This window comes from Pinus tabuliformis, chromosome X, assembly GCF_031772625.1.
Source record: "Pinus tabuliformis cultivar Carrire ecotype Pingquan chromosome X, CPIR1, whole genome shotgun sequence".
NCBI classification, from domain to species: domain Eukaryota; kingdom Viridiplantae; phylum Streptophyta; class Pinopsida; order Pinales; family Pinaceae; genus Pinus; species Pinus tabuliformis.
The window spans coordinates 346,982,612-346,994,806 of NC_142308.1; the positions used below are offsets into that span (position 1 = coordinate 346,982,612).

At 37.3% G+C, this 12,195-nt stretch overlaps 1 protein-coding gene across 1 annotated transcript; it reads left to right on the forward strand.

Moving 5' to 3' along the window:
• The first annotated feature begins 2,048 nt into the window (after positions 1–2,048).
• Positions 2,049–11,789, forward strand: LOC149139885 (DNA-directed RNA polymerase II subunit RPB1-like). The gene is made up of 15 exons (XM_089448196.1): positions 2,049–2,129; positions 2,376–2,639; positions 2,869–3,174; positions 3,299–3,457; positions 4,024–4,185; positions 4,287–4,507; positions 4,614–4,755; positions 5,048–5,383; positions 5,593–5,879; positions 6,423–6,681; positions 6,797–9,513; positions 9,631–9,987; positions 10,086–10,157; positions 10,784–10,837; positions 10,984–11,789. Exons 1-15 carry the CDS (start codon positions 2,049–2,051, stop codon positions 11,105–11,107), a joined length of 5,541 nt encoding a protein of 1,846 aa, XP_089304322.1. The 3' UTR covers positions 11,108–11,789.
• Positions 11,790–12,195: the final 406 nt, after the last annotated feature.

Below are 12,195 nucleotides of genomic sequence, written 5' to 3' on the forward strand. Positions count from 1 at the left end.
ACGTTAATTTGGTCAAACGCACATAACCCAAGCATAATCTAACTGTTATACGTTTTGTTTTAGAGTTTTTTTAGTATATCCAATTTACTCAAAATCCAAAAGCCATGGTTAGAATCTAGGCTGTGAACTCTCCTCAATCCAAATACTTCAAAAAATTTAACAGTTTAAATACCCAAAAAAATTTGAAAATATCAAATTTATATATTCAATAAAAATAAAAATATTTATTTTTGGTAAAAAATAAATAATTTCATAATACTTGACCAAAAATTATTTAGTACCCTCTCAACTAGAATGATTTAGTACCCCACACCATGCTCCATTCTGTTGACTTGTATCTTGACGTGGACCATCACTCAACTAATATAGAATACATGATTGTTTCTCATAAACATATTCATCATCTTCTATAAAACATAAGGATAATATGAAACAAGAAAGCATATTCAATTTATAATCAATTAACCATTATATTAGTGGAAATTATTATTAATTTATCATTAATTTTATTAACATAATAATAATTTTTAATCATATTTTATTATAAACATAGTGGTTATTTTTTCTCTCTTTGGTCATACAATTTTATGTGAAATTGTAATTTGTTGTTTTTTAAAATATATTTTTGGATGCATAAATGAATTCAATGCCCTAAAAAAATTTTGAACTGTAAGATTTTGGGGAATACACAACTCATAAACATTAATTCTAGGGTATACAATTTGAATGAGATTATGATTTTTTATTATTTAAAATATGTTTTTGAATGAATAAATGAATTCAACCGCTAGAATTTTGCGGACTCCATAACCTAGAAATATTAATTGCGCATTTTGCGGACTCCACAACCTAGAAACATTAATTCCGCATTTTGCGGAATACACAAGTCATAAACATTAATTATAGGGTATACAATTTGAAGGAGTTGTCTATAATGCGACTTTTTGGAGAGAATCCGGCGGAAGAAATTGAGGTTAAATCTTGATTTGTTGCAGTTAAAATGGTTTTTTAACTGCATATTTGGATTCAGCACCCTGAAAAATCCCTGGGAGGCCTTGATTGTGCAGAAACTAGCTATCAAACTTGTGATTTCAATAAATTGCTGCCGGATTTTGACTGGAAAAACCCACCAAAAAGGCTTCCAAAAAGTCTCATTATAGACCACTGCCAATTTGAATGAGATTATGATTTTTTATTATTTAAAATATGTTTTTGAATGCGTAAATGAATTCAACCGCTTGAATTTTGGGGACTACACAACCTAGAAACATTAATTGCACATTTTGCGAAATACACAGCGTAGACGCACTAAAAATATTTGAACCACCCGGATTTTGGGGAATACACAACTCAGAATCATTAATTCCGTCAATGTCCAATTTACTCAAAATCCAAAAGCCATGTGAACTCTCCTCAATCCAAATACTTAAAAAAAATTCGACAATTTAAATACTCAAAAAATTTCGAAAATATCAAATTCATATATTCGATAAAAAAAAAATATAAAAAAAAAAATAATATATATATAAAATATTCATAATACTTGACCAAAAAGTATTTAGCGAAATTCCAACCAAAAACTCTTACTAAAAAATAGTTATCCATAAGAAAATGGCAACGTAGAGGGATTTTGACAAATCGATCTTCACATGTCGTTGCCAACTCATCAAAATCCAAAGATGTCGTATACAGCAAGAAAAGGTGTGGAGAACAGATTGATACCCGCTGCCACTTCTTTCTTCTATATATATAGACGTGCTCTACCTCATGTTACGTTGTTTTTGCAATTTGGAAAGCCTCGCGCTGCATCAAACTGGATTGCAGAACTCGCAGCTATTCACAACAATACCCATTAAAACCCAACTCGCCCTCGCGCTGCATCAAACGGGATTGCAGAACTCGCAGCTATTCACAACAATACCCACTAAAACCCAACTCGCTCACTTCGTACTAATACAGAAACTTGCACTCGCAGTTCTTCTGATTCTCACGACCTTCGAAATTCTCAGCGGAATTTCAAAGGATTTTACGAGTTCGGATAAATAGACATGGATCCGTTCCCATACTCGCCAGCCGAGGTGTCCAAGGTGAAAAAGGTGCAGTTTGGCATCATCAGCCCGGATGAAATAGTAAGTGAAAAGCTCGTAAAACACTCGTTTATTTTCTTTGTAAGCAGAAATTTGTTGGGACTTTGGTGCAACTCTGTGGGTTAAAAATGGCAGAATTCTATTCGCATGAGCTTATCTGAGTTAGAAATGACAGAATTTTATTCGGATGAGCTTATTTAGATTGTTGATTGGTTGAATATTCGATAATCGGACAGACTTTTTTTTTCTGGATTGCTGACACCTTCCTGATTTGATTTGTAACCTCAGCGGAGCATGTCGGTTATGCAAGTCGAGCATGCTGAGACTTACGAACGCGGGAAGCCTAAGATCGGAGGTCTGAGTGATCCTCGGATGGGCACCATTGATCGCAGAAGACCATGTGAAACTTGCTCTGGTTCAGTGGCGGAGTGCCCTGGCCACTTTGGGCACCTCGAACTGGTCAAGCCAATGTACCACATTGGATTCTTGAAGACTGTTCTCACGATTCTGCGTTGTGTTTGCTTCAACTGCTCAAAGATTCTTGCAGATGAGGTATTTTTGAGCGCCCACAAAGCATGTCAATAAGTCTCAAGGGCATCATGCACTAATTTAATGATTGTCAATAAGTCTCAAGGGCATCATGCACTAATATGATTGGTTTATTGCTAATGCATCTTATTTATTTAGATGTATATTATAGTTGATTGGTTCATTTTTTTTATATCTAATGAATTTACTGGTTGCAAATAATTATTATACAAAATTCTCTGATTTATGACAGGATGATCCTCGTTTTAAACAAGCATTGAAAATCACAAAACCAAAACACAGGTTGAAAAAGGTTGTAGAGTGTTGTAAGAAGAAAACAAGATGTGAAGGTGGAGATGTGCTTGAAGAAGATCGACAAGATGGTGATGCAGAGGCAAAGAAGAAGCGTCATGGAGGTTGTGGTTCTCAGCAACCCAAGATATCCATTGATGGCATGAAAATAATTGCTGAATATAAACTTCAGCGCAAGAAAGCAGAAGACAATGAACAACTGCTGCCAGAGCCGGTCGAGAGGAAACAGCAGCTTTCTGCAGAGAGGGTAAACTTTATTGTTTGAAAGACTAGTTGGGTGATTTGGGTTCCATTATTTTAATAGTGTGTATAGAAATTTTTGTGTTTTCTATCTATAACAATATAATCCAGACGGTCTCAACTTTGTGCAGGTTCTGGATGTTTTGAAGCGAATAACTGATGAAGAGTGCGAAATGTTGGGCTTTGACCCCAAATATGCTCGCCCAGATTGGATGATTTTGCAAGTACTTCCCGTTCCTCCTCCTCCTGTGAGACCTTCTGTCATGATGGACAGTACATTAAGGAGTGAGGTATTTTTCAATTATTTTTTCTTTGTTTTTTAAATGATGAATGAGTAATTTGTTAGAGTAATTTGAGTGAAGTTGAAGATTAAATTTAACCTTTGTCATGCACTGTGAATTTGTAAGTTGTTGGAGTAATCTGGGCAAAGTTCTAGGTTTTTTTTGTAAGTTGTTGGAGTAATCTGGACAAAGTTCAAGATGAAACCTAATGGCTGCCAATGTATATCCCCAAAAGCTAGTAAACCAGATATTCCAAAAATTTATGATTCAACAAAATCGCAAATTCTTTAAAAGTAGGGAGCCTACTTCTTCAGCATTAACACAATAGGACAAAAATGTTCCAGTAAAATTTGAAATCAGATACCTGAAATAACATGCCATCAAATGTTTTATTTTACTCGGAAATAGGACACCAAATTTATGATGTAACTATTGACTGAGGCTACATGCCCACTTGGTTCCATATTGCAAGATCTGACACAATTGATTTTCTGCTAGCAATCATTTAACGCATGTTTATGTTGTGTTGGATGTTCAAAAGTTATAAATACAGCAATTTTCCTGATTTTTTGCAGGATGATCTCACGCATCAGCTTGCTATGATCATCAAAGCCAATGAAAATTTGAAGAGACAGGAAAGGAATGGGGCCCCAGCACATATTATTACAGAATTTGCTCAAATAATGCAATTCAACATTGCCACCTATTTTGACAATGAGCTCCCTGGTCAGCCGAGGGTAAATATTCCTTCATCCTGATTGGTGTTGATATAGTTAATATAGCTGGTTTCTAACTTTGTTTTATGAACTGAAGTAATGCTCTATGTTGTGGCCATCAGGCAACTCAGCGATCGGGACGACCTATTAAGTCCATATGCAGTAGACTGAAGGCCAAGGAAGGTCGCATCAGAGGGAATTTAATGGGGAAACGTGTAGATTTTTCTGCACGTACTGTTATCACTCCTGATCCAAATATCAACATTGATGAGTTAGGAGTGCCTTGGAGTATTGCACTGAATTTGACATATCCAGAAACTGTGACTCCATATAACATGGCCAGGTGTGACCTGAATAGCATCAAGATATCCTTCTCTAAATTTAAACTCTGCTGCTGCACCAGCATTATTTTAGAGCTTACACTAATTCTATGTGCATGGGTTAAACAGATTAAGGGAACTTGTTGAAAATGGACCTCATCCTCCTCCAGGGAAAACTGGTGCTAGATTCATTATCAGGGATGATGGCAGGAGGCTTGATCTTCGCTTTATGAATAAGAGCAGCGACCATCATTTAGAGTTGGGTTATAAGGTAGGTATCAATTTTTCTGATTGTTTTATTTTGGTAAGATGGATTTTTGGAAAAGTATTGTGTTTATGAATTTAGTTCGTTAGAGATTCTATTTATCTTAAAGTTTTTATGTTTTTAGTGATGTTTGGAGTATTCATCATAAATTTCTCACACATTAAATTTACAAACACAGTTTTTTTCCAAAAATTCATCTTACAATATGAATAACTGTAAAAATGGGTCTAAAATTATGTTCTATTTTTGTCTTTTAACCTTCTTAAACAATATACTTATCTTAACATGTTCTTCATAGGTGGAGAGGCATTTGAATGACGGTGATTTTGTTCTTTTCAATCGACAACCTAGTCTTCATAAGATGTCTATCATGGGGCACAGGATCAAAATCATGCCATACTCAACATTTCGACTGAACTTGTCAGTCACATCCCCATATAATGCTGATTTTGATGGAGATGAAATGAATATGCACGTACCTCAGTCATTTGACACGAGAGCAGAAGTATTGGAACTAATGATGGTGCCAAAGTGCGTTGTCTCTCCTCAGTCGAATAGGCCAGTTATGGGTATTGTCCAAGACACACTTTTGGGCTGTCGGAAGGTGACTAAAAGAGACACATTCATAGAGGTGGTGAGTATAACAGGAATTCTATGGTCATATCTTTGTGTTTTGTATGTTTAAAAAGTTATCTCACAATGATAATGATAATCACAAATTTATTACAATTTTGTTTTTCTAAGATAGGTGCAGTGTTAACTCTAAATGTTATGTTATACCAATTAAATTATTTATACAATTTTTTTTAATTTTTAATTACAAGTTTAATGTTGTTTGAACAGGATGTTTTTATGAATATTTTAATGTGGTGGGAAGATTTTGATGGAAAAATACCTATTCCAACGATTTTGAAGCCAAGGCCAATTTGGACTGGCAAGCAAGTGTTTAATCTCATAATACCAAGGCAGATTAACCTTATAAGACATGCTTCATGGCATTCAGATTCTGAATCTGAACTCACCACTCCAGGAGATACTGTTGTACGTATTGAGAAAGGAGAAATGATCTCAGGCACTCTTTGCAAGAAAACCCTTGGAACTTCTTCAGGAGGCCTTATTCATGTGATCTGGTATGCCTTTATGTTCAATTTTAATTTTTGAGTTACTTTGTTGTACTGTTTTCATATAAGATAACATCTATGATGCATCTCAAAAAGGAAAATAATTTCAAAATATAGAAAACGTATTATATATTCAGAAAGATTTTGGTAGAGGCCTTATTCGTGATCTGGTATGCCTTTATGTTCAATTTTAATTTTCAGTTACTTTTATGTACTGTTTTCATATAGGATAACATTTTATGATGCATCTTAAAAGAAGTCACTTAAAATTATAAAAAACATAATGCATATTCAGAAAGATTTGGGTTAAAGTTCTATATGACTTTGTGGGTGATTATCGGTAAATATTCAACACTATATAATTATAAGCCATTGCCTTTTCATCGGATCATCCCATTTATTAAATATCACTTTATTTTCCTCCAATAATGGATGGAAAGATAGATAGTGAGTCAATCATTTAATATTTGCCTGCCCATGATGATAATGATATATGGAGTTATATTCTTCTTGGTATGTATAGTTCATAATCCTATCTTTTGTGTTTTGCAGGGAGGAGGTGGGTCCAGATGCTGCTCGTAAGTTCTTAGGTCACACACAATGGCTCGTTAACTACTGGCTACTACAGCAGGGTTTCAGTATTGGTATAGGAGACACAATTGCTGATGCTGCAACCATGGAGGTTATCAATGACACAATAACAAAAGCAAAGAATGAAGTTAAAGCCCTTATTAGGGCTGCTCAGGACTCACAATTGGAGGCAGAACCTGGCCGTACAATGATGGAGTCCTTTGAAAACAAAGTCAATCAGGTACTCTTGAATCTATTACAGAGTCCTTGTACTCTTGAATCTATTACAGAGTCTTTCTTCTTCAGGATTTATTATTTGCTACCTCTCAGCAGTGTAACTTCTTTTACTGATGCAGGTGTTGAACAAGGCCCGTGATGATGCAGGAAGTAGTGCTCAAAAAAGTTTATCAGAGAGTAATAATTTGAAGGCAATGGTTACATCTGGGTCAAAAGGAAGTTTTATTAACATATCACAGATGACTGCTTGTGTGGGACAACAAAATGTGGAAGGAAAACGAATTCCATATGGATTTGATGGTAGAACTCTTCCCCATTTTTTAAGGGATGATAAAGGTCCAGAAAGCCGTGGGTTTGTAGAGAACTCTTATCTTCGTGGCCTAACTCCACAAGAGTTCTTTTTCCACGCAATGGGTGGCAGAGAAGGTTTGATAGATACTGCTGTGAAGACTTCAGAAACAGGGTACATACAGAGGCGTCTTGTGAAAGCTATGGAGGATATCATGGTTAAATATGACGGGACTGTCAGGAACTCACTTGGTGATGTTATTCAATTTCTATATGGTGAAGATGGTATGGATGCTGTTTGGATTGAGTCACAGAAGCTTGATTCTCTGACGATGAAAAAAAAGCAGTTTGAAAATGCTTATAAATATGAACTTGATCAAGAAAATTGGAATCCTAGTTACATGTTACCAGAGCATGTGGAAGATTTGAAAATAATCCATGAGTTCCAGAATGTTTTTCACGCAGAAGTGCAGAAACTGGAGACAGATAGACGACAACTAGGTACGGAGATTGTAACCACTGGAGATAGCTCGTGGCCTCTACCTGTAAATCTTAAGAGGATCATCTGGAACAGCCAGAAATTGTTTAAAATTGATATGAGAAAACCATCAGATATGCATCCCATGGAAATTGTAGAAGCAATTGATAGGCTTCAGGAAAGACTTAAGGTTGTTCCCGGTGATGACCCCATGAGTATTGAAGCACAGAAGAATGCCACTCTGTTTTTCAACATTCTGCTTCGAAATACATTTGCTAGTAAACGTGTGCTGAAGGAGTACCACCTTACAAGGGAAGCATTTGAATGGGTAATTGGTGAGATAGAATCTCGTTTTCTGCAGTCCTTAGTTGCTCCAGGTGAGATGATTGGCTGTGTTGCAGCGCAATCCATTGGTGAACCAGCTACTCAGATGACGCTGAATACTTTCCATTATGCTGGTGTCAGTGCAAAAAATGTTACTCTCGGTGTCCCGAGGCTGAGGGAAATCATAAATGTAGCAAAGACAATTAAAACGCCATCACTGTCTGTGTACCTAAAACCTGAGGTTAACACGACAAAGGAAAGGGCCAAAAATGTGCAGTGTGCTTTAGAGTACACAAACTTGAGAAGTGTTACAAAGGCTACTGAAGTGTGGTATGATCCAGATCCAATGAGTACTGTCATTGAGGAGGATGTTGACTTTGTCAAATCCTATTATGAAATGCCAGATGAGGATATTGCACCAGAAAAAATATCTCCATGGCTGCTCCGTATAGAACTGGACAGAGAGATGATGGTTGATAAAAAACTGAGTATGGCAGACATTGCGGAAAAGATCAACCATGAGTTTGATGGTGATTTGATATGCATTTTTAATGACGATAATGCAGAAAAACTTATTCTACGTCTACGTATTATGAATGAAGAAGCTCATAAAGGAAACGTACAACACGTAAATTCTGAAGATGATGTGTTTTTGAAAAAAATTGAAAGTAACATGCTTACAGAAATGGCTCTAAGGGGAATTCCAGATATCAATAAAGTGTTTATCAAGTCTCAAAAAATCAACAAGTTTGACGAGAATGATGGATTTAGGACTGAGACAGAATGGATGCTAGACACAGAAGGTGTCAATATGTTAGCTGTGATGTGCCATGAAGATGTGGATGCTACTAGGACAACTAGTAATCACTTGATCGACGTTATTGAAGTGCTTGGAATTGAGGCTGTGAGGAAGGCTCTTCTGGATGAGCTTCGAGTTGTGATATCTTTTGATGGTTCATATGTGAACTACAGGCATCTAGCCATTCTATGTGACACAATGACATATCGAGGTCATTTGATGGCTATTACTCGACATGGTATCAATCGTAATGACACAGGACCAATGATGAGATGTTCATTTGAGGAGACTGTGGATATCCTTTTGGATGCTGCTGCATTCGCGGAAGGAGACCCTCTCAGGGGTGTTACAGAAAACATCATGCTTGGCCAATTGGCTCCTATTGGTACCGGTGATTGTACCTTGTATTTGAATGAAAAGATGCTGCAACAGGCAATTGCACTCCAGTTACCCAGCTATATGGAAGGTTCAGACATGTCGCCAACACGGTCACCATACCATGATGCCATGATGTCGCCAGATTATTTGCTCAGTCCCAGCCACTGCAGCTCACCTATTATCGGTGGACAATTTTCTCCCTATGTTGGGGGAATGCCCTTTTCTCCATCCTTTTCTCCTAGTTATAGCCCTTCTTCCCCAGAGTACTGTCCCTCATCTCCTGGCTATAGCCCCACATCACCTGGTTACAGCCCCACATCTCCAGGATACTGCCCTGCATCACCAGGATATAGTCCTACTTCTCCATATAGTCCAAGCTCTCCTGGATATAGTCCTACTTCTCCAGCGTATTCACCTACAAGCCCTTCTTATTCACCCACATCACCAAGCTATAGTCCCACATCGCCAAGCTATAGTCCCACTTCACCAAACTATAGCCCGACAACCCCAAGTTACAGCCCTACCTCACCCAGTTACAGCCCTACCTCACCCAATTACAGCCCAACCTCGCCAATTTACAGCCCTACCTCACCCAATTACAGCCCAACCTCGCCAATTTACAGCCCTACCTCACCAAATTACAGCCCGACCTCGCCAATTTACAGCCCTACATCCCCAGCATATAGCCCCAACTCACTGCCATATAGCCCCACATCGCCTTCCTATAGTCCCACGTCACCTTCATATAGACCGACATCTCCAGCTTACAGCCCAACTTCTCCAGCATACAGCCCAACTTCCCCGGTCTACAGCCCAACATCTCCTAGTTACAGCCCAACTTCACCAAATTATAGCCCTACATCTCCCAGCTATAGTCCTACATCACCTGGCTATAGCCCTACATCTCGAAGCTATAGTCCAACATCTCCAAGCTACAGTCCAGGTTCTTCAAAGTACAGCCCTACCTCACCAGCATATTCTCCAAGTAGTCCAAGATATTCGCCATCGACTCCATATAGTCCAACATCACCGCATTACACAAGGTAAAGCTAATGGGATGATGGTTTTGTGTAGTTTTATCATATATATGTGTGTGTATTGCTTTTTGTTTTTATTGACTTGTTCCTTGATATTTTGACAGTCCAAATTTGCCTTCTTATTCGCCAACGTCTCCATCAATTTCTCAAGCAAGTCCTGCTTATAGTCCAACAAGGTATTGCCACATTCTGCCCTGATCTCAGTTTTCCAAACTGTCGATGAAAGAAAGCACTTTGATAGTTTTTTTTGCATTAGGTTTCTGAAAAGTTGTTACTGTTAGTGTGTTAAATGTCATTCATTCTAAGTTATAACTGGCTTTCCAAATAAAAGCTGCTAGCAAATACGTGCCTTTTGAGGGGGACAATTTATTGAAGACAAAACAGTGCTATAAGTTTATAAGTTTATAACTATAGATTCCCTTTGCATTGGTGGACTTAGATTTCTCCTAAAACTACAAGCTGCTTCACCTGTCCAGTCTCTCATTCACCATTCATGATCTCACAATTTATTTCATGTTTATGCAACCTTTGTGAGGGAACCTTATATGTAGAAAAAGTCTCTCATGTCAAACAAACAGCAAATTATTTTCATCCATGACCTTCTAGTTTGTCGTATGTACTGAATAATTGGCACAGGCATTTCAATATCGTTGCAGGTTTGTAAATATGGATTGTGTAACCTTGGTTGTACATTATCCCACGAATCATGTGACCTTGGTTTTACATTATCACACTTTTGCAGTGGGTATAAACTATTACTGTTTTAATTTGGAATGGGTACTCATACAGCCGATTTTTGCAGCCCTCCATATTCACCTGCAAGTCCTGAATTCAGTCCCACTTCACCTCAGTATAGGTAAGCATCTTGAGGAAAGCTTTTCTTATTTCAATATTTTCAGGTCTGATTACTGCTTTTAAAATATCACGATGAAAGTATTTTGTTTTAAAAATTTTGCCTTGTCCAAGGGGGTTGTGCAAATAACTGTTATTTTGCTGTTACAGTCCCAGTGGTGGCTATTCTCCAAGCGCTCCTGGCTATTCTCCGACTTCTCCTGGCTATTCTCCATCTTCAACAAGCCAATACACATCCCAATTCAGCAACAAAGATGAGGGCAGTGCTCGGTGATAATCACTAGAGGAGTTTACTAGCGTTGAATTCATCGTGAATCTGAATAGATTTGGGTTAAAAGTGTCGATGAATTGGGAAATTTAGTTGTGACAGATCTTTATCATGTATTGTTTGCATTGAACGAATAATTTGAGTCTCAGTAGTGGCTATTTTCCAACTGCACCCGGCTATTCTCCGTCTTCAACAAGCCAATAAATCACCACAATTCAGCAACAAAGATGAGGGCAGTACTCAGTGATAATCGCTGGAGGAGTTTACGAGTGTTTAGTTTCATCATGAATCTGATTATCTATGGGTTAAAATGCAGACAAATTATAAAATTGATAATTGCTGGAGGAGTTTGCTAGTGTTTAATTTCATCATGAATCTGATTAGCTTTGGGTTAAAATACAGACAATTATAACATTCATTTGTTCTTGATCCTTATTATGTGTTGTTTGCACTGGATGAATACTCTGTCTTAATTGCTTAATGAGGTTTATACTAAACTGCTTTTCTAGAGACTTTTGGATTGGGAGACATTACAAGGAGAAAGCAATTTTTGTTTTGACAGCCTGTACTTGTATATATGTTTGTTCAACCATCATAGTCATCTTAGACTGGAACTAAATCCTCAAGAAGGGATATGTCACTATGCTTTTTAGTAAGCTTGCAATTAGAAAGATATAACCTTTAAGAATTTTTGGGCTGAAATACTTTCTCATAAATCCAGGGACTTGTACCCCAAAGCCAATTTCCATGGTTTAGAGTTGTTGAACAGACTCACAAGGAAGCATTGAAACTGAAAATTTTATTGCATACATAATAATTGAAGTATATAGTTGACACAACTGCTTTTATGTATAATATTTGCATGGAAGGGCATTATTTGGAAAATGGTGGACACTTACTCAACAGTATGGCATGTTAAAGTTAATGCTAACTGTGCAAGATGATATGTTACTGTGTATCAGTGTAAAGAAAGAGAGTATGAATTGAGGATAGATATATCTCTTGGTGTGATGTTCATTTCTTTTGATCTCAATTCCAGGCTTGAGAGGTGCATATTCAATCAAAACCACCTCGCCCCTTTTAGGCTATTGGGT